We start from the raw sequence: 27,802 nt of genomic DNA, 5'->3' as shown, positions 1-27,802 counted from the left end.
TGCTTGGATGGCAACATATGTTGCTCCAAAACCTGTATGTACCTTTCAGCATTAATGACGCCTTCACAGATGTGTAAGTTACCCATGTCTAGGGCACTAATGCACCCCCATACCATCACAGATGCTGGCTTTAGAACTTTGCCTCTATAACAATCCGGATGTTTTTTTTCCCTCTTTGGTCAGGAGGACACGACGTCCACAATTTCCAAAAACAATTTGAAATGTGGACTCGTCAGACCACAGAACACTTTTCCACTGTACATCAGTCCATCTTAGATGCCGGCGGCGTTTCTGGGTGTTGATAAATGGCTTTCGCTTTGCTAGTAGAGTTTTAACTTGCACTTACAGATGTAGCGATGAACTGTCATTACTGACAGTGGTTTTCTGAAGTGTTCCTGAGCCCATGTGGTGATATCTTTTACACACTGATGTCGTTTTTTGATGCAGTACCGTCTGAGGTATCTTAGGTCACGGACCTTCAATGTTGGTTTTCGGCCTTACCGCTTACGCGCAGTGATTTCTCCAGATTCTCTGAACCTTTTGATGATATTACGGACCGTAGATGGTGAAATCCCTAAATTCCTTACAATAGCTCGTTGAGAAATATTGTTCTTAACCTGTTTGACAATTTGCTCATGCATTTGTTCACAAAGTGGTAACCCTTACTCCATCCTTGTTTGTGAATGACTGAGCATTTCATGGAAGCTGCTTTTATACCCAATCATGGCACCCACCTGTTCCCAATTAGCCTGTTCAATGGGCGGTATAGCTCGGTTGGTAGAGTGGCCGTGCCAGCAACTTGAGGGTTCCAGGTTCGATCCCCGCTTCCGCCATCCTAGTCACTGCCGTTGTGTCCTTGGGCAAGACACTTTACCCACCTGCTCCCGGTGCCACCCACACTGGTTTAAATGTAACTTAGATATTGGGTTTCACTATGTAAAAGTGCTTTGAGTCACTAGAGAAAAGCGCTATATAAATATAATTCACTTCACTTCACTGTTCACCTGTGGGATGTTCCAAATAAGTGGTTGATGAGCATTCCTCCTTTTTTGCCACTTGTGCCAGCTTTTTTTTAACATGTTGCAGGCATCAAATTCCAAATAATATTTGCAAAAATAAACAAAGTTTTCCAGTTTATTTTCCAGTATCTTGTCTTTGTAGTGTATTCAATTGAATATAGTTTGAACAGGACTTGCAAATCATTGCATGTTCTCCACGTGACTGTGTGGGTTCCCTCCGGGTACTCCGGCTTCCTCCCACCTCCAAAGACATGCACCTGGGGATAGCTTGATTGGCAACACTAAATTGGCCCTAGTGTGTGAATGTGAGTGTGAATGTTGTCTGTCTATCTGTGTTGGCCCTCTGATGAGGTGGCGACTTGTCCAGGGTGTACCCCTGTTAGTGTGTGTATGAATAATGAGACCTGAGACTAGTGTATATTCTAGTCCGACTGTATTCAACTGGCTTCAGAACATCACACACGCCCACTTCCTGCTGCTGGGGCATACCATTTCACAAGGGGTGTTATGACAACACAAACCCTATAACATCTCCCCTTTTATAGATGCCAACTTTTACATTGCTGAAAACCTTAGTACAAGCACAGTGAGAACCAATCTTTTAGTGCAAATAATACTTAGTGCAAATCAATGTCATTCCAGCATTACAACAATCTTTTTTCTTTTTTCTTTTTTTCTTTTTTTTTTTGTGTGTGTGTGTGTCAACAACCTTAACAAATCAGTCCCAGGTATACTTTAACCACAAAACCCAAGAGTTCGGACATGCCTAAAGATTAAGTCTGTCCGGCGCTTTCACCACCCTGCCACTGGCCGTCCTGTGCCCGGCTGGCGCAAATAGTGGTGGTGGTGATGGTGATGGGGATGGAGGTGGTCCAGCCATAGGCTGGTGCTGGTCAGTCTGCCTGAGTGGCCTGACGGCCTGGACACCTGTGTCAGTGTCCATTACTTTGCTGGGTGGACGGCTGGGTTGCCCATCAGGTGGGCAGCTGTGCTGTACACAGTTTTGCTCAGGGTGGCGCTCGGACACGTGCCTCTCCACTGGTCTCAAATCCACCCGGTTACGGCGATAGAATGTCCCCTCAACATCCACTAGGTACGATCTGGGGCCCACCTGTTGTAGACAAACTCCTCTTCACCACCTGCCTGTCCTGGCCCCAGGCAGGGGCTTCATCCTTATGTCCTGTCCAATACACAGCTCAGGCAGGTCCCTGGCCGATCTGTCGTACCAGAGTTTGGCTGTCTGGTGTTTTATCCGCACTTTGTCTGGGACCCCAGTGACCACACTCGGCTCCAAAAGAGTGTCAGCGACTGGGAGCGGAGTCCTCAGCCTACGAGACATCAGCCTCTGTGCGGGACTGCTGAGCATGCCCTCCGTGGGCGTGTTCCTCCACTGCAAAATGGCCAGCCATGGGTCATTACCCACGCTGGCTGCCTTCTTGCACAGAGCCTTCACTATCTTCACGGCCGATTCGGCCTTCCCGTTCGATTTTGGGTGCCTGGGGGAGGACTTGACATGGTCAAAGTCCCACTCCTTTGCGAATCTCCTGAAGATCTCACAGTCAAACTGAGACCCACAATCTGTTATCACGCGATCCGGTTGTCCATGACGTGAAAACTGGGCCTTGCACCTTAGCACTGTGGTCTCCGCTGAAAGTTCTGGAAGCAGCTCTATTTCCCAGAAATCAGAATAATGGTCAACAATAATCAGAAAGTCTTTGCCCGCTTGTTTGAACAGATCCATGCTGAGGATCTGCCAAGGTCGTGTAGGAAGTGCATGGGACATCATTGTCTCCCGCTGCTGCTCATGTGAGTATTCATTGCACGTTGAGCACTGGCTCACATAGTCCTTGATCTCGCTGTGCATGTTGGGCCAGAACAGCGTGTCTCTGGCTTGTCTGTAGCAGGCATCTCCTCCTACATGGCTGGTATGGATGCGTTTCAACATCTCTGCACGCAACGATTTTGGTACTATGACTCTCTGGCTTCTGAATAGTACTCCATCCTGTGCACTGATCTCGTCCCTGATTGACCAGTATTCTCTTATCGCCAGAGGAGCATCCTCTCTGCAATCTGGCCATCCCTGGATCACCACTTCTCTCAATAACTGAAGGCTCCCATCGCCCTCCGTCTTATCTGGTTTAGCCGCTGGCTGGTGACGTTCAGGTATTCAGCCTGGTTTATTAACTCAGTGGCCTCTTGCTCCCTCTGCAGGCAGCAGATGGACTGCTTTGTATATTTAGTGTCGTCCCCTGTGTTGGAGCAGTGGCCCTGCTCAGTGTATCACTAATATGCATATCAGGACCTGGCTTGTACACTACCTTGAGATTGTAGGCCTGGAGAGTGAGCAGCATGCTCTGAAGTCGTTTGGGTGCTGTGAGGAGGGGCTTTGTGAAGATTGAAATGAGCGGCTTGTGGTCCGTTTCTGCTATTATCTCCGCTCGCCCATACAAATAGTAATGAAAATGCTGGCACGAAAACACAATACTCAAACACTTTTTTTCTATTTGTACATAATTCTGTTCAGTCTGGGTTAGCGCCCGTGACGCGTACCCCACAGGCTGACCCTCCTGCATCAGGCAGCAGCCCAGTCCTTTCTGACTCGCATCGCTCTGGATGACGACTGGCTTTGTCACGTCGTAGTATCTCAGGATTGGGGCAGTTGTGACCAGTCGCTTGATCTCCTCAACTGCAGCGTCGTGTTTGGGTAGCCAGTGCCATGGGACATCTTTGTCCAACAGCCTCCGTAGTGGCTCGCATACCTCAGAGAGGCGTGGCATGAACCTTGCGAGGTATGTCACAAATCCGATGAACCGCTGTACGGCCTTGGCGTCTTCGGGGTGTGGCATGTCCCGGACCGCCCTACTTTTGTCAGGGTCCACTCTGAGCCCCGCTGCTGAGAGAATGTGTCCGTGAAACTTGACCTCTCTGACCCTGAATTGCAGTTTCTTTAAACTCAACCTCAGCTTAACCTCCCTGCACCTCTGCATGAGTGCCGTCAGTTTTGTGTCATGGTCATGTATGGCCTCCTCATCTGCCTCCCCACACCCAACCACCAGTATGTCATCTGCTATTGGCTCTACCCCGCTTAAACCTGCCAGTAGCTCGTGCTGCTTTCGCTGATATATTTCTGGGGCCACAGACACCCCAAATGGCAGCTTACACCAGCGCTTCCTGCCCCACGGCATCCAGAACGTGGTGGTGTAACTGCTCTCCTCGTCTAGCTTACACTGCAAAAAAGCATCTTGTGCATCTACAAGTATGAATATGCGAGCCCTGGGCAGCTTGTGTAACACATCTTCAAGTGTCGGCATTATGTAGTGAGACCTCCTTAGAGCCTGATTCAATGACTTAGGGTCTATGCAGATCCTTAACTTCTCTGGCTGTCTGATAATCACCATGTTGCTAATCCATTCAGTAGGCTCTGTCACTGAGATTAAATGGCCCTCTTTTTCATATTTGTCTAGCTGAGCCTTGACTGCATCTCTGAGAGCCACTGGGACATTACGTGGAGAGGCCTGCACTGGGGCTACGTCAGTATGTAACTCAAAATGAACATCCCCTGGGAGTGACTCAACTAGCTCGTTAAAAACATCAAGATAAGTCTGCACAAGGTGCTGCCTGGTTAGTGGCTCTGAGCTACTATGCCTTACCATAAGCAGCTCCTCTGGAATGGTAAAGTGCATTAAACCTAAACGCTCACTCGTTTCACCTGACAACAGGGGTCTTTGCCCGCTTCTTACTATCTCAAATTGTAGCTTGTGTGCTTTTCCCCTCAGTAGACACTCTGTTCGGAATATGCCTATGGAGTGCATTGATTGACCCGAATACAGTACTAATCTGGTCTGGCTTGGTAGTAATTTAGCCTCTGGAGCAAGTCTCCTCATGTCTTTTATGCTCATAACATCACAGGTTGCCCCTGAATCTAACTGACACCTCTGAGACCCTCCATTCATTTTTATGTTGGCAAACCATTTCTTCCCCCGACCCTGAATTGCCCCTATGCACTCTGCTGTGTATATGTGGGCCTCTGTGTCAGACCTGTCCATGTCCTCATGTACCTCCATGTCAGCTGCATGTAACTGTCGTGTAGCTTGGCCCCTCTTCATACACACCTTGGCAAAATGATTTGCTGTTCCACAGTGGCGACAGTTTTTTCCAAATGCAGGACACAGGTCGCGTCCGCGCCTGTGCATGTTCCCGCAGAATTTGCACGTGCTGTTTTCACTCGTGCCTGGAGTCTGATACTGGAACCTGTCCGAGCGTTCCAGACTGGGTGGGACTCGCGGCCGCCGGCCATCTGTTGCATGCACTGTCTCTAGTGCCCTGTCCTGTGTGATCGTTTTTATCCTCTTGTCTGTCATCTCAGCAGCTCTGCATATTTCTATGGCTGATGCTAGTGTGAGATCCTTCTGTCTGAGTAGACGACGGCGCACGCTTTCATCACTCACACCCAGCACCAGTCTGTCTCTTATCAGATCCTCTCTGAGTTGTCCATACTCGCAGGAAGCAGCCTTCTCCCTTAACTTTGTTACAAATGCATCAATGGGCTCCCCCTCATCTTGCTTGCAAATGCCAAAAACGTATCTCTCAAATATGGCGTTTCTAGCTGGCTTGAAATATCCCTCCAAGGCATCGAGAATAACTGTCACGTCCTTTCCTTGCTCCGGTGTGAGTCCCAAGTTGTGTTTGTATATGTGACGACATTCCCCGCCCATCACTCTTCGTAAAGTTGCTGCTTGTACCTCTTTTGCTTTGTTTTGTAATCCTGTAGCAAGTACAAAGTCTTCGAATTCTGCTCTGAAGTTTTCCCAGTTACTTGCAAGATCGGCGCTGATCTTCATCTCCTCCGGTGGCGGGATGTTTGTAGCCATGATGATGTTGTTAGCCTAGCTTGTTGCTAACGCCGTTCCACTCTTTTCTTTCCTTTTTTTTCTTGTCTTCACGGGTCCCTCCGTGAAGCACAGTACTCTTCCACCTGACTATGTATGGTTCTAGTCACTTCTGACACCATGTTTGTGTGTGTATGAATAATGAGACCTGAGACTAGTGTATATTCTAGTCCGACTGTATTCAACTGGCTTCAGAACATCACACACGCCCACTTCCTGCTGCTGGGGCATACCATTTCACAAGGGGTGTTATGACAACACAAACCCTATAACAACCCCTCCTTCCGCCCGAATGCAGCTGAGATAGGCTCCAGTACCCCCTGCAACCCCGAAAGGGACAAGCGGTAGAAAATGGATGGATGGATGTATTCTGTTTTTATTTACGATTTACACAACGTGCCAACTTCACTGGTTTTGGGTTTTATCGGTATAATAGGTTTATGTTGTACCTTAAGGCATACCATATCCTTTTTTTCACTCTTTTTTTTATTATCAGTGTACCTGCTTAAAAATGGTCCCAAGATCTGTTAACAAAAAACAACAACATATTTATTAAATTAAAATGTATTTAATACATTTTATTAAAGCAAAGCCTTGCTTCTGCAAAATACTATTTTTGCATTTTAGCTGAGAAGGCTCCAGCACCCCCCGCGACCCCAAAAGGGACAAGCGGTGAATGTTATTGGGAAATAATTCACATGGTCCACAGTGGTCATTAGTAGAAATGCATTTATTGAAGCCTTTCCGATGACAATGGTTTTGTAGCTTACATTTGTAAGGATGTGGATTGATGAGTACTGCAGAGGAATTTCACCTAAATACGAAGTGAAAATGTTTCAGTGAAGCCCATAGAAGTCCAAAATCCATGTTAAGATGTGTTTTATTGCTGAGTCGGCTGCATCACCATGTTTGTTTGGACTGTCCCAAGCTGCCAAAGATAATCTTAACAGAGTCTTTTCAGATGACTGGATTTGTACATAACCTCCCAAAACTTGCCCACTCTTCCTCAGTCATAATTAATGCTGAAGTGGCAATGTCAGGAATGTTTGCCATTTCTTCTCTTTCTTATTTCCGACCGATTCTGGTTTTAGTACTCTCTCAAATGATCGCTGTGCATATTTGTGAAATGGATGGAATGTGAGGCAATTAGTTTTAATGATGTGCAAGACAAATCTGCACGACAGCAATTACTGTGACAATGTGCTCAACAGGCCAGAGGCAGGGCCCATGGAGGATGCAGACAGGCTGTATGCCCAAGCCAAGCAAGAGGCTTCATGTGGGGCACATGTAACTGACCTCCCCATGCTATTGTCAATACTGACAATATTGTTCCTCGAAGAATGGCCTTTCACACAACACTGAGGCCACACAGACAGGCACATTTTCTTGTTCCTAACTGTCACACAAGTGTAAAAGGAAGTTAACCACTGTTAATATTAATATTAAAAAAGGGAGGCTGAGGAGTGTGATCCCCTGCCGTTGGAAAATATCCCCTGGTCATCCTTCTTGAAAAGTGGAGCACAAACACCCAAGGCCAATCCTGCGTTGCTGTTCCAAATTTCCATACTATTTTGAAAAGACGTGTCAATCAAACAATCCCACAACATCCAAAGAGAGTCACTTCTAAAAATCACATTACATTTAAATTGAAAAACATTCTCGCTTTCTGTTTGGAAAACTCTGTGAACTTGGAGTAAATAAATGCTGGGTTCTTAGTTCTCACTGTAAAGTGCTTTGAGTGTCTAGAAAAGCACTATATATCCAATCCATTATTATCATATATAAATAAAAATATATATTTTTGCATGTACATGACCTGTCATCTCTAGAATGTCACCAGACTTGATCTACAATGCCTCCTCCAAATCTTGAGTTTGAGCAGACGACAAGACAAAAAGGTGGCACCCTTCCAGTCCATACAACTTAGATGATGTATTGAACTCCTTGCCAAGACAGAACCAAGGACATTCCTTTTTTATTCCATGATGGAAAATTCACATCACTAGCTACAACCCCATTTTCTGTAGGTGTACAGTTTATCAAAAAAGAGCTGCATTTTCCTAAGAGTTGTTTAAGTGAAATACTCAAATAAATTTGGTCCGAGTCAAATCGGCTTCACCACAAGAGGGTGTGATATTTGATGCTCAGTTTGTTAGTTTTTGTTTGAATAATGACAGCTCATTCTGGACTAATATTGATGGTTAAAGGGCCTTTTTGATGCAAGAGCTGTTATTGTGATTTCTTATACTAATAAAATAATTTTTATTTGACCACTAGTAGTGTCCATTAAGACGCGATTTGTAGTGGTTCATCCCTCCTCGTTTTAAGAAGCTGTGCTTGTGTTCCCGCCTGCGAGCTGTCAGCATCCACGGCATCTGAGTCAATAGCATTCCATTGCGTGTGTTGACAGAACATTGCTGTTTGCTTTCACCAGTGGCTTGATTTACTGTTAAAAGGACAATGTCATAACATCTCCACCCCGTACGTACATACAGTATGTGTCTCGAGATCGAGAGGCTGTTTACTTAATTCACATGCTGCCGGGCATAATGTACTTGAAGTGGATGTGGAAGTGTATCGGCGGCACACTTTTTCTATGACCATGTTAAATTATGCAGCAGTTTATCGTCAGATAACAGTAATCTTAAACTTCATACCGTATTTTTATGACCTCTCACTGCAAATCTATTGTGAGCCTGTTGGCAATTTTATGACGACAGTATTCTATCCAATATCCAATATCCCTTTGCTAACATTTACTCGACACCTGAAACAACCTGTACATGCCAAAATGCTGCAACATCACAGATGTAAACAGATAAATAATAATTGACTTGAGCTGACTTTCCCCACTCTCCACCGCGTATAAATAGTATAATTTGTCTGTAAAACGGTACGCCTCTGCATAACATTGTATTCTTAACATTGAAGAAATATAGATCAACTTAGAAAAAACAATAACTTTCTTAAAAAAATATTTAGTAACATAAAAAAATTAAAGTGCATCAATCTGCTTGAAAATTAATCATATTTAAATTGTAAAAATTGTTTGACCAAGTTGAGTCACTAGGGATGTAACCAGTGACGGGGAGGCAAGTGAGGCAGTGCCTCACCTTGCCACCAGGGGGGTAAAAGGCTTAACCATGAGATGTTCAAAAACGAAGTAATAAAATAAAATAAGTTTTAATATTTCTCTTTTGGTCTATGCTATCTATGTGATTTTGGTGTGGTTACTGTATCTTTTGATAATTTTCATGGTCAAAATCGCGGAAATTCCGTGTTTCCTGATCAAAATACAAGGCAGACGAGAAGTGAGGCAGACACAGGTAGTGCCTCCACGGCTACACACAAAGTGCATTGAGCGTGTGCGTGCGAGGGGGCGCATGCTTGTTGTCACGGGGAAAAGGCGGGGGAAAGGCAGGCCACCAGGCAGCAAGTACCTCTGACTCAAAGTAGGGGGCGATATATCAAAAGTTCATGAACTGCCAACAGCCGTTAACCCTTAAGAAGTAGAAGAAGAAAACAACAGACAACAACTGCAACGCTTCCCGCAAACTACGATGCTTTTTCGCCCTAAAAATTGAGTATTTGATTTCTAAAATAAGGAATTTTTCAAGACTGGACTTTCAATCATAGCAAGAAGTCATTAATACTGGGAGACCAACGCCGGAGCTGCCAGATATTATTCAAACGTGTGTGGTCCGAGGACAGAAAATAACGCGTTCATTTCAAAAGGATTGGTATACTGAAAAAGAATGGCTTTGTGCCTGTGCTAGAAAACGTCTTCATTGCTTTCCCTGCCTTTTATTCTCAACAAATGACCGTGTTTGGACCCAAATGGGCTATACTGAGGTGGCGACTTGTCCAGGTTGTACCTGGGACAAGCGGTAGAAAATGGATAGGATGGATCAGAAAAGCCTGCCAAGAAGCCTCGAAAAACATGAAAGCTCATCTGCCACATTCAAGGTCAGATTTCTTTAAAAACGTTTGGAATATCACGTACTGGCTCTAAATGAACAACGGAGACTAAATATCAGGATCCACAATGCCAATGTAAAGGAACATGGTGAGATATTAAAAGACCTGATAAATGCCACTTGCATTTCGTGGGAATTATATCAATTGAGAGTGAGAGACTTTTAAAACTCAAAGAAAAAGAGAAAAAGGAGGACTTCTATAACAAAGTCATAGAGATCTTTGTCCATAAGGAAAGGCGGACGGACTTCATTTACAAAAGGGTATGATGTACTGTCTAGTGCAGGGGTCCCCAAACTACGCCACCATCCAAAATCCGGCCGCGGGTAAACCCAAGTTTAAAGAAATATTTGTTTTTTTAAATTATAATTTTAAAAAATCTGTCCTTTCTAATCCATTTTCCACTGCTTGTTACTCTCGGTGTCTCCTCGCCGCTCAGGCATATCATATTCTAAAAATGCATTTTCCCATCGATAACGTGACATCATTGCGCTGTTTTCAGTCAATTAGTGCGCGAGGAATATATATGTATATATATATATATATATATATATATATATATATATATATATATATATATATGTATATACAGCCCAGTGATGGAGAGTGATGGCTCATTATGGCATTCCCCCAAAGTTGATTAACCTTATCAAGAACACCTACTGAGGGATGCAGTGTCGTGTCCTCCATGAAGGCTGCCTGTCAGAGCCCTTCGAGGTCCTGACTGGGGTGCGGCAGAGATGCATGCTCTCGCCCTTCCTGTTCATCCTCTGTATAGACTGGACCATGACACAAACAACAAGCAATAACCGAACCGGCGTACAGTGGAGCCTGACTGAGCAGTTGGAAGACCTGGATTTTGCTGATGATTTAGCACTCCTAGCACACACACACCAACATATGCAGGAGAAATCATGCAAACTGGAAACAACAGCTGCTTCGCTTGGACTCAAAATCAACACATCAAAAATTAAGTTAATGCGTATCAACAACAAGAACAACTCCCCAATAAACATGGATCATAACCAGTTAGACGAGGTTGCCACCTTTACATACCTAGGAAGCATTATTGCTGTGGACGGAGGAACGGAGGAGGATGTCAGTGCCAGAATTGGAAAAGCAAGGACCATATTCACTATCCTAAATAAAATCTGGAAAGCAAAAAACATATCACTAAAGACCAAACTGCAAATCTTCAACTCAAACATCAAATCCACCCTACTCTACAGTTCAGAAACCTGGAAGATCACCGCCAACATACTCAACAAAATACAGACATTCTTCAACCGCTGCCTCTGTTGCCTCCTAGGTATCTACTGGCCTAACACCATCTCCAATGCCAACCTGTGGGACCTCATTAGGCAAGACACAATAGAAACACAAATCCGGAGGAGGACATGGAACTGGATTGGTCACACACTGCCTAGACACAATAAATCTATCACAAAACATGCTCTAACATGGAACCCGCAAGGCAAGAGGAAGAGAAGAAGGCCTAGAGCCACCTGGAGAAGAACCACAGAGCAGGAGATGAAGGCGCAAGGGCTGTCATGGCAACAACTGGAGCGGAGGGCACAAGACCGAAGGGGATGGAGGAGTTTCATCAATGGCCTATGTTCCTTAGGGAATTTAAAGGCCTAAGTAAGTAAGTAAGTATATACAGCCCAGCCCCCGGTCAAATTGTTTTAACCCAATGCGGTCCCCAAGTAAAAAAGTTTGGGGACCCCTGGTCTAGTGTCTGCTCTGCAGTGCTGTCTTAATTGCGTGCTAAGTGTGTTGAAATGTTTTATTCTAGCATCATACTGTGTGTTTTTGTGATTTTGAGCCGGTGCCATTGCATCATATTGTCATGTTTGTAAATGTGACTTGTGAGTCAGTGACTTAGCATCATGCTGTATGTTTGTAAATCTGACTTGTGAGTCAGCGCCTCCCCAACCTTAAACCTCACTGCACGTCACTGGATGTAACAATATAAAAATCTCATGGTACGATATTACCACGGTATTAAGGCTACGGAACTGTCATGTCTGGGATCATGTTTTGTTTAAGTTATGTTCTGATTGGTTTTTGGACTCTTTTTAGTTCACTCCCTTGTCTTTTTTCCATGGTTACCCATTAGTTTCACCTGTTCCACGTTTGGACTCATTGTGCACTCTTGTTTGTTTTGTCACCATAGCAACCCATTAGTTTTCACCTGTCCTCACGACTCACGCACATGTCTTTAATCATGTCTTCACTATTTAAGCCCGTAGTTGCCAGGCAGTCAGCCTGGCGACATCACACTCTCGATATAACCCTGACACTCTTGATACCATCGTTCAAGCTGCTCCTTGCTTCCGCAAGTAAGTTGTGTTTATTTATGCCACAGTTAGTGTCTTTTGTTTTGCCATGTTCATAGTTATGCATAGTCCAAGTTTTTGTTCCCTGCGTTAAGTTTTGTGCCTCCACTGTGAGCGCCCTTTTGTTTGTTTCTTTTTTGAGTGTTAAAATTAAATATGTATTTAACTTCACGCCATGTCCGGTCCAAATCCATTGCACCATGGGAAAACAAACCACGCCAAAGTCCAAGTCCTGACAGGAACAATATTATTGTGGAATTGTCCAAAAAAAAACACTTGGTAAATATGCCATAGTCTGTAAAACAAAGTGGCAGGGATGTTTAGGATAAACACACTTACTGTAACTGAAGAAAAACATAATGCTAAAATGTTCTAATCATATTTATACAAACGTGTTTTTAAGTGCGAAGAATTGTGCAGAAACATCCACTGTTTCAAGCAAATATATGACAACTAACTTTTAATAATGTAAATACCTCAACAATATGTATTTAGCTGAGCTGGCTTCCGGGTGATGGTTTATCATGTAGCTTTTTATATTTCCAGCAGTTTGCAGACCGACCGGACACTTTCTCTCCGCGCCAGTGCGTCATTGCCTTGGCACTGTGTTGCCTTGGAAACGCTCAAGACGAAGGTAGCGCTTTATTATGCAGAAGAGGTTATGTTTTCGCCAGGGTTTGTTTGTCTGTTGTTAGCAACATTACTCAAAATTTTATGGATGGACTTTGACTAAATGTCCATAGAAAAAAACAATTCCTCTTATCTACTTCTCCCTTTTTACGTAATTCCATGCCCGAACCTTCCGATACTGTCCTCTGGTGCCATGCTGTGCAGAGAATTATGGTAAATGTAGTTTATTTTTAGACTGGCCAAAGCAAAAGCACCAGAAAATACTACATTCACAAAGTTTTTGTTTTATACCGTCAGACGTCACAGCATTGTTGTAATGATTTTTAAACCGCAATACCGTGGTATCTACAATATCGTTACACCCCTAGTTGATGCCAAAAAATTAAATTAAATTAACTAAATAAATAATAATACATTGTAATTTATCAGCATCATGGTCTGGCGGAGGACTAAATAAGACTGCCCACACAATGGCACATTCAGAAGAGACAGTCAGAAAGCAGCTTGGAGATGGCCGGTAAAACTAAATCTTTGCAAAAGTTTGACAAAACACCATCATTACATGTATTATAGGCCACAAGGAAGTGTTTTAAATCTAGAAAAAAAGCATCATAATGTGACCTTTTTAATGTTGCCAAGTCAGGGTGCAAGTTCGTCTCCAAAAAAACAATCATTGATCCTGATTCAGTTGTAAATGTGTTTGGAACAAAACTTAGGTAAGTTCACAATTTCAGGTACACTATTTAGGAGTTGTGTTGGATTCACAGTAAGCAGCAGGTTAAAAAAAAACAAACAAACAAACAACTTTTAATCATCACAAGGCCCCCTCCAAATACACAAAAGGTACAGAAAATGTACAGAAGTTCAAGCTGATTGTAAACATTTAAAATGAACCCTGCTGTTGAGGTCAGGGAAATGTTCTAAAATGACCCTCTGCAAACATGATCTCCCATCTGTGTTCTCTTTTCAGCCGACTGCCAGCCACCCTGCCAGAACCGCGGTTCCTGCAGCCGGCCGCATACCTGCGTGTGCCGCTCGGGTTTCCAGGGCCCCCGCTGTGAGGAGGTGGCTCCTGAGCAGGTGTACATCCACGACAGAGGGGCCTTGAGGCGTATCCAGCCGGGCAGCAACCCTTTCCAGAAAGACCAACCATGGAGACGGCCCGCCGAAAGGCAAGCCATTGATAGCGGCAAGATTCAGACACCGCAACCTGCGACCACCAAGCAGCCCGTTCACACTGTGTAAGTGATTCAGCTGTGCTCTTTTTTAAAGCGAGAAAGCCCCATTGACTTGCCAAACAAGGAGCGAGTGTGCATTAAATAAGTCTTCAGTTAACCACCATCACATTGACAGAAAGCTACTGTACCGCTAACTGTTCTGTAACAAGCTAGCAGCTCAGTTAAAATCTCACTGTTTAATGACAAGCTATATTAGTTTCACTTTGTAAACCTAATTGATCAGTTATAGTTAGCTGGCTGCTCAGTTACAAGTTAACTATTCAGTCACAAGCTTACTGTTCATTGACAAGCTAAGTATTCAGTTACAAGCTAATTGTACAATTACAAGTTAGCTGTGCAGTTACAAGCTTGCTGTTCAGCGACAAGTTAAATGTTCAGTAAAAAATGCTAACTTTTCAGTTACAAACTAACTGTTCAACGCTCTATATTTTCTTTTGTTGCTCATTTTCATCATTTTCTATTTTTTTTCATTCTTTACAATCTTTTTGTAAAGCTTGTGTGTTGTTAGCAAAGATAAACTTACAGTACATGTCATCAATTTCAGCATATTTGTTAGCTAGGTCTCAGTAGCCTTAAAAGCCACAGGCTTGAGGAAAACAAAGGTTCCTTTAAAATGAAGAATATTATACTGTCAATGGAAGACATTGATTAAATAAAACTGACACATGAACAAAAGCTGTGCCATTTTACCAACTCACACCTGTTGTTTCAAATGTCAGTAGCCATGCAGGATAAGCAGTTTTATTTTTTTCTAATCATGAGATAAAATATAATTCAAAAAAATGACTATCAGTACTACAATAAAAGATGCAGCACAGCATGATCAAATGCCAAACCATTTCGAGAGTGTTGCAAGTGAATTTATCTAATGAAAAAGAAACCCACAAGTTTGTTTAAATGACCTTTAGAGCCATACAGGGAGGCCTACGAAAAAGAGATATAAACAACCAGATTCTGACATTTAAAATGTTTTTTTAAACAAACAGCTGTTTAATTACAAACCTCTTCAACTGTGTGTTTAAAATTGCGATAAATCATTTCAGATGACGGTATTTAACTGTTATTCTTTAATAAACATTATGTAAAACACATGTCAAGGCTGGTAAAAGTTTACTTCCATTTGAGATATTAAGGTAAATCCATAATGTATGGACAAATATAACACAGTTCACCAGACATAATGTTAACCAGGTTATTTTCCATAAAAATAGACTGGGACAAATATATTTTCTTTTGACAGCTTCCCTTTTCTCCTCCTGATTTTAGAATAACTAAAACACATCCAACTAATAAATGTTGAACACTTATTTTGCAGTAAGCTCTCTGAAGACTGCTAATCAGACAGGCTTAATAGTTTCTTGGCTTACAATGTTTTAGTTGCAGTTTGCTGGCTGATTCCATAGTCTTGTTTCGAGATGTTGAGATGTTTGTCAAACAAAGGCTTTCTGGGAAAATGTTCATAGTTCATAATGATTTCAACTATCAGTTGTCAAATTGTTTACATTTTGTGACCTGGGCTCTTTCTCTCTTAATATAAAGCATTTTCCTTGCTAGTATGGCTGATTCTGACTATATAAATTCAATAGTACCATCAATCATGTATACACTTAGTGGAAGCTCCAAAATTAGTTTTCCAGTTTGGATCAATTATTTTTAAGACACACTGTCACCATCATGACAATTTTACAGTTGGGAAAATGTGATCCCTTGCTTTTTTGCCAAAGTTATACGATACAGTGCCTGTAAAGGTTTAATAATGGCAACGACGTTGACATGAATAGATGAATGGATTTAATTTCTGTTGGTTAGTGTGGAACATTTTATTTGATGTTCAGTCAAACTGGAAGTTGACCAGTGTCATGAAACATATTGTGTTGGACTTGACTGATAGAATGCTCAAAACGTTATGGCACACCACATCAAAATATGGAATGGATTTTTTATTTTTTTTTACTACCGGTAAATGTCCTCGACACCCATGTTTCAGGCTGGCTGCTCTGCAAACAAACCCCGCCCACACTGCTTTGTGCCTCGTCTGCCTGGAGCTGCTGTGACATAGATTACTGTAATAACCTGTATATCACTCAAAAGGGCAGAGTCCAACCATTGGAATACTTACTATAGTTCAAGACTTTCAGTAATTTAAAAACGACACTGCACATCATATTGGCAGCTCCAGTTTCGATAATAATTTGGAAGTGTCCGGCAGGGCGGATTGAAAAGCTTAAGGGGCCGTATATTTTTAAATGTCTATATTTTTCATAATTACTAATTATATTGAATAAAAATTGCTCATCTGTCTGACAAATTTGTCTGGCGTTCAAGCTTGTCATGATGTCTCATCCACATGTCCCGTGGGAAGAGCGTGCACACGAACAAAAATAATCCCTGAGAAGCAGCTAACCATTTGCAATCATAAAATATTAATTTAATAATAGCTAATGTTAGTATCTAAACTTGGCCAAATCACTGTCATTAGCTGACCCCACACAAAGCTAATGTGCATGCAAGTGTTATATACACGCGTCATTACAATGCGTCATTATGTGCTAAAAGCTGTAAGAGGATGGGATATAATACTTACAACATTCTGAAAAGTTAGTGCCCGTGTAAAAGTTGCTAATTAAGTCAAAGACAAAATTACACATATTTATAGTCACACACTACAGTGTGTGACTATAGGGATTTTGGGGTGACCGGATAACTCTAGAAAATATGTTTTTTTATAGGTAGTAGGGGAGACCCCAACTGTGTTGTGTTCCCTGAGGGGAGGCTCACTGCACAATTTGAAGGCCCCTGATTTATCCTGTTAAATAAACCAAATGGTCATTCACAATTACAAACTTGCATGGGGCTTTTCTTGTTAATTGTGTCATTCTTTTTGACATCTTGTGTATTCGCCAAGGTGTAGTTATAGTTTGGCTTTGTGAGATTTCCAGTTAATGGAGGGGTTAGTGCATCTGCCTCACAATACGAAGGTCCTGAGTAGACTTGGGTTCAATCCCGGGCTCGGGATCTTTCTGTGTGGAGTTTGCATGTTCTCCCCGTGAATGCGTGGGTTCCCTCCGGGTACTCCGGCTTCCTCCCACCTCCAAAGACATGCACCTGGGGATAAGTTGATTGGCAACACTAAATTGGCCCTAGTGTGTGGATGTGAGTGTGAATGTTGTCTATCTATCTGTGTTGGCCCTGCGATGAGGTGGCGACTTGTCCAGGGTGTACCCCGCCTTCCGCCCGATTGTAGCTGAGATAGGCTCCAGCGCCCCCCGTGACCCCAAAGGGAATAAGTGGTAGAAAATGGATGGATGGATGGAATTGTTTTCACCACTTTCCAAAGTGATTATCTGTGAGTCATAGTAGATCTATTTACGACTCTGAAGTCTGTACACTTGCCATGTGTACTCCTCTTTGTTGTTGACTTACACAACATATTTGTTTTCTGACTCACAGTTGAGGTTCAAATAGAATGAGAGTAAAAGGAAGACAGTCCTGCTGAGTCACGGGTGCCCTTATGGTGACTGTTCACCCTCGTAATTCTGCTAAAGCTGACTAACTATTTGTAAGAAGTGTGTTTGGGCTCTAGATGAGACGTTTCCCTCTTCCTGAATTCAAGATTTCCCGGCATAGAGCTTAGACTAACTATTAGTTGCGATTATAGTGTAAAGCCCTGAACATGACAGGTGGAAAATCGGCCAATGTTGTAAATTGTTTATTTTCCTGATACTTCCAGGAAGCTTTAGGAAAAATTGTAGTTCAAAGCGCAGATCTTATGGATTGAAAGGAAGTTTTCTGCGTTCTTTTGGCGTAGACCTTTAAAGGGTGGAAAAGTGTTCCCTCTGCAAGTCTTGGCTTCATATATCTGATTGATGTTTCACTGTGCCAAAGAAAGGAAAGCACAAGCACCATGAAGTCATGGAGTGAGATAGCAATAGCCTTGCTATTTGAAATAATGAGTAGGGAGGACTGACGTTTAGTTCACAAATATCTTTTTTCAATCTAAATGCCCAGGGAGTAAATTCCTTCCCATACGTGCAGCTACTTTCCTTGCACGTTCTTCCTACAGGAGAGGGTGTCAGGTACTAAATAAGTCTGTCTTGGATCACATTTGGCTTTTTATGTCAGCAGCACCCTGTTATTGACCTCACCTGTCAAGCGGCGCCAAGAACACACAGTTTGGAAAAATTATTAGACAGAAAAGCGGAGAGAGACGAACATTTTTAATAAAGAATTGAAAGCAATAATCAGAGTGATTACAATCTTTCTATATCAACAAGGTGGGTTAAAGCCCCTTTTAGAAAGTCTGTAAAAATGTAATTGTTCTATCTTTTTTTCCATGTTTACAGTATCTCACGCAAGTGAGTATACATTTCAGCAATCTTTTTTACATACAGTATATCATACTTGCCAACCCTCCCGGATTTTCCGGGAGACTCCCGAAATTCAGCGCCTCTCCCGAAAACCTCCCGGAACAAATTTTCTCCCGAAAATCTCCCGAAATTCAGGCGGACTCAGGTCCTCATGGACCCACAATATAAACAGCATACTTGCCCAATCACGTTATAACTGTAGAATGATGGAGGGCGAGTTCTTGGTTTCTTATGTGGGTTTATTGTTAGGCAGTTTCATTAACGTCCTCCCACAGCGGCAACAACACACAACAACAGCAGTCACGTTTTTGTATACCGTGAAGCAGTTCGTCTGCCGTAAACAGCAATGTTGTGACACTCTTAAACAGGACAATACTGCCATCTAGTGCATTTGATGAAAGCACTTTTGTGCGTGCCACACATCAATTCACCATCAGAGAGGGTGTTCAGCAAGATTAGAAAAATAGTGACGGAGAATAGAACAAGGATGGACAATTCAACCCTTAACTCAACAATGAGTAGATGAGTGTTATGTGTGTGTATATGTGTAAATAAATGAACACTGAAATTCAAGTATTTATTTTATATATGTATATATATATATATATATATATATATATATATATATATATATATATATATATATATAGCTAGAATTCACTGAACATCAAGTATTTCTTATATATATATATATATATATATATATATATATATATATATATATATATATATATATATATATATATATATATATATATATATATATATATATATATATATATATATCCATCCATCTATTTTCTACCGCTTATTCCCTTTGGGTTCGCGGGGGGCGCTGGAGCCTATCTCAGCTACAATCGGGCTGAAGGCGGGGTACACCCTGGACAAGTCTCCACCTCATCGCAGGGCCAACACAGATAGACAGACAGACAACATTCACACTCACATTCACACACCAGGGCCAATTTAGTGTTGCCAATCAACCTATCCCCAGGTGCATGTCTTTGGAGGTGGGAGGAAGCCGGAGTACCCGGAGGGAACCCACGCAGTCACGGGGAGAACATGCAAACTCCACACAGAAAGATCCCGAGGCCGGGATTGAACTCACGACTACTCAGGACCTTCGTATTGTGAGGCAGATGCACTAAGCCCTCTACCACCGTGCTGCCCTATATATATATATATATATATATATATATATATATATATATGAAATACTTGACTTGGTGAATTCTAGCTGTAAATATACCCCTCCCTTTTTTAGCCACTCCCCCAACCACGCCCCCTTTGTGCGTGGCATAGATTTGCTATGCGCAGAGGACGCTTAAACAGTGCGCAATTGCACAGGCGAGCACCTTAGAGGGAGCGTTGCTCGCACGGCTGCGCTAGCATCACAGCTAACGTTAGCCATGCTGCTACCTCTCTGCTCGGGGAGGACGTATACGTATGTGACGTATGACGTGACAGTATGTGACGTATGACGTGACAGTATGTGACGTGTGTAAGAAGGTGCACTTGCTGTCTGTGAGAGGGAGACACAGGAAAGAGTGAGAAGAGCCTGTCGTGTAATGCCAGCAGCTAAAAGCAACTGCTTGAGAATTGTGGATGTGTTGAAGGTGTGCTGGAAAATGCGGAACGGAAATTACGGAGCAGCAGAAAAGTGGAATGTATTATTTAAATCGGTGCGTTGGAAAACACGGACCGGAGTTTTTTTTTTCAACTGGATCTGTATCGGCATTTTCCCATGCCTTCCCGATACGCAATTTTTGGCAAATATCGGCAGCCGATCCGATCCAAATATCGGATCGGGACATCCCTATTATCCACTGAAAATAAGTCAACAACCAGCCATCGGAGTAGCTAGCAACTCATTTGGGACAGCATGGCTCAAATGGGACGGCATGGCTCAAATGGGACGGCGTGACTCAAAAGGTAGGCGTATTCTTGCTGTGTCCTTCGGCAAATCACTTGAATGTGTATGAATGAATGTTTGTTGGTGGTTGGAGGTGCAAATTGGCAGCCTCACTTACGTCAGCCTTTCCCAGGGCAGCTGTAGCTACAAATGTAGCTTATCACCATCAAAGTGTGAATGAAAATGAATGATGGGTTTTCAGTTCTCTGTGAAGCGCTTGACTGTCTAGAAAAGCACTATATTAATCTAGTCCATTATTATTATTATTATTATTATTATTATTATTATGAATATGATAATTGTGTCTTGCCTGGTTGTTGCATCTACTGTTGCATGAGTGCTGCCGGCCGGCACTGGGGAGCTGAAGTTCATTGAGGAAAACATGAATTTCAACATGTACTATGACATTGTGAAGTACAGCATTATACCTTCCCCTGGGAAACTGGGCTGCATTGCTGTTTTCCAACATGATAACAAGCCTAAACACACCTCCAAGATGACAAGTAGTAGAGGAAGGTGAAAGTGAAGTGATGAAGTGGCCAAGTATGTCTCCACATCCGAACCCAATGTGATTCCAGTAACACTTGTGCAGCTCTGGTTGATTCCATGCCCAAGAAGATTAAGGCAGTGCTAGATAACAATGAGGCTTACACTAAATATTGACACTTTGGACACAATCTAGACACCCCTTGCGTTGCTAGCTATTTAAATATTTATGGTTGTACGTGGACTTGTTTATATTGCACAGTAAAGCTGTACTGGATATACATTTCATGCACTGACTACTAAGTTATATCAAATTATTGTTTCTATAGTGTTGTCCCTTGAGAAGATGCCATGGTTGCTTAAATGTGAAGGGTGTATTCACTCGTGTGAGTTATAGTACTGTACTTGGCCAGTATACACATTGGCAGGCAATGGTCTTTGCAGAAAGTCCAATAAATGACCTGACACATGATAGCGTTTTCTATTTGTTAATGTCGTTTTATATCTCCAAAAGGCTGCCATACATGACTGATGTTAATGTGGTGATTGATATGACCCATTACCACATTATTATTATTATTATTATAGTCCTCAGCAGACATAGCAGGGCACCAGGCCAACATTTATATATGACTGGTAGCCTTGGTGTTTCCAAATATGTCATTTGGTTGCACCCTAATTTCTTGACATTTTAATTTGTCAAATTAAATGTTTATTTTTTGTTAGAGTACATCAAACTTGATGAGCATTTCTTCCTCTTTACGCTTATCTTCAGTGAGGAATGAAAAGGTTTTGATTCTGGCTCTTCCATCTCTTATGATATGGTGCACCCTAAGGGTTGTGCATTGTAGCATGATAGCATTGTACACAGATACCCTTAATGTGTTTATAGTCATTAGGCAAATGGTCAATGACTTATGGTCAATTTGTTAAGTTCCACCTGTGCCGTTTTCCTTGATGCTGGCCATATATTTCAACCAATATTGTTCAAATTTTACAGATACTGTATATGTTTGTAAGCTCCCTAAAGGTGTGTATTAGAGATGCGCGGTTTGCGGGCACAACCGCGGAGTCCGCGGATTATCCGCGGATCGGGCGGATGAAATTTAAAAAAATTAGATTTTATCAGCGGGTCGGGTCGGGTCGGGTCGGGTCGGGTCGGGCGATTGAAATTTAAAAAAAATAGATTTTAAATAGATTCAGGCGGGTGGCAGTTAAACCAATTCGGAAATATATATACATAGTTAAATGTTGTTACCCACATACGAAAAACGAGCAGGCACCTGCTGCATATGCCACAACAGAAGAAAAAGAAAAGAAAAGAGATGGACACTTTTACGGAGCGGAGAAGGCCCCCGACGCCTCGCCGGGGTCCAGGACCGAGGCCCCTTCCCCCGAGAGGGCCCCACCGGGAGCCGTAGCTGAGGCGATCCGCGAGAAGGGCCCGACGCACGTCCAGGGTCACCACCGCGTCCACCGCACCGACACCGCGCCTCGTCCGCCTTCGCCGCGGCCGGCGTCACGCGCAGCAGGTAAGCAGCTTACCTGCCCGCCACCCCCGTGGCCGGGGGCTCGTAACAGGGGTCACTCCGCGCGCTCCGCCCGCGCAGCTTACCTGCCCGCCACCCCTGTTGCCGGGGGCGCGTAACAGGGGTCACTCCGCGCAAAGTGCGCTCACGAAAGGGGTGGGGCTCATCCTGGTTGATATAGACAGCAGCTAGGACGGTGGCCATGGAAGTTGGAACCCGCTATGGAGTGTGTAACAACCCACCTGCCGAATCAACTAGCCCTGAAAATGGATGGCGCTGGAGCGTCGGGCCCATATACCCGGCCGTCGCCGGCAGCGAGACGCGCTTGGAGGTGCGCTCAGCGCGGCTCCCATATGATTGCGCACTGGTGTGCGTCTGGGTCGTGACAGCGTGGCACGCGAATGTCTGTGCTGCATTGGATCAGTCTCCTTTCTTTAACAGGCAAAAGCTGTATAACCTCACTAATGCCTTGCATCGTCTATATTAGATATATAACAACGGGCGGGTGCGGGCGGATGGCGGGCGGATGCGGTTCTGATCAAATGTTAGATCGGGTGGATTGCGGATGGTTGACGACTTTCTGATGCGGTTGCGGATGAAATAATTGCCTATCCGCGAATCTCTAGTGTGTATCAAACTGCTTGATTATTAAGCAATTCCAAACCAATCCAACTTAAGTGTCAATATTTGAGGTTGTGTTGTGTAAAATAATAGCTGAGGCAACATGACACATTTTAACTGTGAGCTGCGGTTCAGGAGTAGAAGACTTTGCTTACACACACCTGTGAAAACATGAGGACACCTCATGAAGGGATGAATGTGCCTTATTGCCTAAGTACTTGCTCTTGTGGAGTTCATTTGGTTTCTTTATGGTATCAGGGGCATGGTTCTAGCGTCTTGAGATAACGTTGGTTGTGAACTAGATACAGGTGAAAACTCAAAAATGTCGAATATTGTACAAAAGTTTGTTTCCAGAAATTAGATTTACAAGGTGAAATGATTGTATGACATAGGCTCATGACATGCAACTCAATATATTTCAAGCCTTCTTTTGAAATAATTTTGATGATTGTGGCTTACAGTTTACGAAAACCTCAAATTGAAAATCTCAGAAAATTTGGGGTTTTCATAATTTGTAAACCATGGTCATCAAAATTACAACAAAGAAAGGCTTGACATCTCACTTTTCATGTAATGAGTGTATATCACATATTAGTTTCACATTTGAAGTTGAATTGCTGACATGAACGAACTTTTGCACGATATTCACATTTTTCGAGTTTAACTTGTAAATAAATTTGACTTGACTTATAAGGCATATTTGATAAATTCCAAATGTTATGACCATTGAGGTGCCATTTATAAAATTAGCTGTCTGTTATGGTGTTTTAGTGAAAATATCAAAACTTTGCCATCCGACATTCTTTTTGTTCTAAGTCTTTAGCTACCTGGAAAATTCCATGCTTTAAAATGTGACCTAAGCCTGTGTGGGAGCTGTCGTCCTTCTTTTACCCCCTTGTAAAAGTTTTAACATCTGCGAGATCCTATAACATCCATTCACCCTATTTTATTTTAGTGACCCATTCAACTGTGAACACCAAATATCCTAGTGTATATTTAAAGTTTCCTCACCTGAAATGTGATGTCTTTAGTAGTGACTACTTTTTTGGGGGGCTTTCCCGTTAGGTCGGGTGTGTTCAAGCAGTAGTAAAAAATATGTTCCTGCCAGCATGAGATCCTATAGATCACAGCTGGTCGCCATTCCAGACCTGTGATGAACACCCCTGGCTGAGCTGGAATCGTGATAACACACAAAGCACCATCTCCTTTGAGAGCTTCATATCACCTCCACACCCCCATTAGTCCATGACATCAGTCATGTACAGGAAATGGAGCGGGGCAGAGCAGGATGTGTGTGCAGCATGTACATCATCCCTCCAAAGGTCATCTTGCTCTTATTTGTTTTATACAATCTCTCTCAAAAAGGCACCTGGGCTGTAGATGAAGCGCTGATGTTAAAGGAATATGGTATTAGATGGCAACAAGCGTATCTGTTAGGTGAGGTTTCCAGTCAAAAATATTAGTAGCCCGAATTTCCATGAATGATGACTTTGACAAGATTTCCTATATTTGACCTTATAACAGGTGACAGTAAGGTGAGTGTAGGATCAAAACAGGGGCAGATTGGGATTAAAAAAAATATCCCTTCCTGGACTCTTTGACCCAGACCAGCCCAAAAGCGATGGGTTGAAGACGATTTACAAACCCATTGTTACACACACATATGCGCACACACAAACACGCACGCACGCACGCGCACAAATTTAATGCAGGTTGACTTTGAAATACAAGGGCCAAAAATTTACATTGTTAAATATCAGAATGATGGCTAAATGGTTAAACTGTATAATAACTTTCAATGGCAGAAAAGTTGTGGTTATTTCAAACATGCATACAATTACAATATGATACATCACATATTTCCAGTGTTTTCGTTACAAAATATCCGAAAAAGAGTAGTACGAAGCAGAGCTTATTTAAGCCTATCCCTTTTCCATTTCATAGCAATTACTAACATATTTGTTTACTTCCTGTTCTCATCTTGTTCTTCCTGTTCTCAACTTGTTCTTCCTGTTCTCAATTTGTACACAGTCTAAATACAGTACATGAATAATAAAGTTCTCAATAATAAGTTAAGTAGATTGTATTAATGTAATTTTTTCATAATTTTATCACAATGTATTTGTCTAGCGCTGAATCACAAGTGCCTCAAAAGGCTTCACAAACCAAAATGACATTCCCTGATCTGAACCCACACCCAGGCAAGGCAAAACTTCAAAAGCCCGAGCTGGGAAAAAAAAGAAACCTTGGGAAGGGGCCGCAGTTGTGGGCACCCCCTCCTGGTTTGAACGGCTTCAATGGATTTTGAGTGGGTACATTATTGAATTATTACAATCATAGATAATGTGCGAGTCCATTCCATGTAGAAGCCAGCAGGAAGATCTTCTTGCATGTAGATATGTTGACAACGCAGGTACGTAGAAGAGTGATCCACACCTCTCCAGAGATTATCCACGACCACCTGGTATCCTCTCCATACAGGGGGTGGGTTACAGAGCAGCAAAGAAAAGCGGCAGATCAATAGGTCTAAACAGGATCTATTCAAAACCTAGAGTAAATAAATGAGTTTTAAGATGGGACTTAAATGCTTCTACTGAGGTAGCTTCTCTATCTATTGCTGGTAGGGCATTCTAGAGTACTGGAGCCCAAATAGAAAACTCTCTAGGGCCTGCAGACTTTTTTGGGGCTCTGGGAATCACCAATAAGCCGGCATTCTTGGAATGCAGATTTCGGGACGGAACGTACAGCGCAATACAATCAGCAAGATAAGATGGTGCTAAACCGTTTAGTATTTTGTATGTGGGTAACAAAACCTTAAAATCGCCGCTGAAATGTACCAAGTGCTCGTGCAGGTGAGACAGTATAGGTGTAATATGAGCCCACTTTCTAATCCAAAGTCTAGCAGCTGTATTTTGTACCAAATATTTTAATGCTGGACTTGGGTAGACCCGAAAATAATATGTTACAGTAATCGGGACGGGATGTAACAAACGCATGTATCTCAGTGTCGCTGGTGGACAAAATGGGACAGATTTTGAAGATTTTACAGAGATGAAAGAAGGCTGTTTTAGCAACTTGCTTAATGTGCAGCTGAAACAATGATGTTCACTGGTTCGCTTTGTACAATTGTTTTATTGTTGAAATAATTTCAAGAGAATGTTCTTTGTACTTTGTAAATACTTTGCGTTTGAACAGTTTCTTAAACTGAATCATATTTGTGTATTGTTTGAATTATTTGCTTAATCCATTCCAAAATCAAATTTCACACACTGATATACTGAAAGTCTTAAATGTTGTATGTGCACACAAATCTTTTAAGTTGCATTATTATGTATTATTATATTTCTCTTCCTTTGTTGAGAAGAAGTATTGTTTTTTTTGGGTAGCAGGTTATAGTTTATATCATCTTATGTGATATATTTTATTATATGAGATGTCCAGTTTATTTTATCATCTTTTATTACTCCCCACAATTTGGTTTGACTATGTCAAACTCTGTCACTATTACCAAATAGCATTAGTTTTACTGAGGCTGTTTTCGTCAAACCATCTCTTTAATTAGTTAATTTCTTCCATTATCATTTGTATTTGCTTCTGTGTTCTCTCCTGGACAAAACAGCTGTGTCGTCAGAAAATAGTACTAACTTTCAGTCCTTTGTAGCTTGCAAATGTCGTTTATATAGAGATTGAGCAGTTTTGGGCCCAGTATTGATTCCTGGGGTACGCCGCTATTTTGCTGAGCTTCACATACTGCTTTCTGTTAGTCATGTAGCTTTTTACCCAGTTCAAAACCTGATCTCTGATGCCATATCTTTTAAATTTGTCAGGATATTATGATTAATTTTGTCAAATGAGTTTGTTAGATCCATACACACTGCAGCTGAACACTGTTTACCATCTATTGCACTGGTAATCTCTTCCGTTATCGAATAATGTCATCAATGTTGAAATGTAGGCTCTGTATTGGTTCTCCGCATGTGTTCCACTTTTATTTATGAATGTGTCCATACTGTTGATAAATGGTCTTTCAATAAATATCAAAACTTTTGGAAGTAAAGAAACAGGTATACAGTGTATAAACTGGTGTTTGTCTCCAGTCTTATAAATCAACTTCTGATTTTTTCATTTTGTTTGGTAATTAGCCTTTTTGAAATGGTCGGTTACTGATATACATTGAAGGTTATAAAATCTTTTCAATAACTTTTTTTATCGTTTCTATGTCAATTATTTTACAATCAGTTGAGGTCTTAGATTTACATTTATTCACAATTTTCATTATTTCCTCTTCTGACATGTCCGTGAAGTACATCGAGTTGGGATTTCTGTCTGTGGTATCATACAAGTCCTCAACTGGCACTGGAACTAGAATTATTTCCTCCAGAATCGGTCCAATATTTACAAAGTAGTTATTAAAGCTTTCAACTACTTTGTCCACATTGTCATTTTTTTACGTTTTTGTCTATTTTGAGGGTAATCCTTGTTATCACCATTTTTAATAATGCTATTTAGGATGCCCCATGCTGCTCTCATATTATTTTAGTTCCTGTCTAATTAATGACTGTAATATTATTTTCTAACTGTTCCTAGTATGCTAGTTAATGTTATTGTTATTGTTATTATAAGTGCTAACGCTGTGATCACAGATAGGTGACTTTAGCTTGCGCAGCTAAAGTGTTGACATACTGAGCCAGTGAGCTGCTACTGCATCGCCTCATCTGAGCTGGTGAATGTCAATTCTATACCATAAATCATGCCTCTCAGCTGGAGAGTGGAAGGTTGCAGCCATAAAACAATAAT

At 42.1% G+C, this 27,802-nt stretch overlaps 1 protein-coding gene across 4 annotated transcripts in view; it reads left to right on the top strand.

Moving 5' to 3' along the window:
• LOC133611820 (latent-transforming growth factor beta-binding protein 2-like) overlaps positions 1 to 27,802 on the top strand; it is a 285,634-nt gene that overhangs the window by 48,129 nt on the left and 209,703 nt on the right. For all 4 annotated transcript variants that reach the window (XM_061968969.1, XM_061968971.1, XM_061968972.1 and 1 more), the window contains exon 3: positions 13,823 to 14,093. In XM_061968969.1, coding sequence (XP_061824953.1) covers positions 13,823 to 14,093 — 271 coding nt within the window. The remainder of the gene's footprint in view (positions 1 to 13,822; positions 14,094 to 27,802) is intronic.

Source organism: Nerophis lumbriciformis, linkage group LG08 (genome assembly GCF_033978685.3).
Source record: "Nerophis lumbriciformis linkage group LG08, RoL_Nlum_v2.1, whole genome shotgun sequence".
Classification (NCBI taxonomy): Eukaryota; Metazoa; Chordata; class Actinopteri; order Syngnathiformes; family Syngnathidae; genus Nerophis; species Nerophis lumbriciformis.
This window is presented reverse-complemented; position numbering and strand designations above follow the sequence as displayed.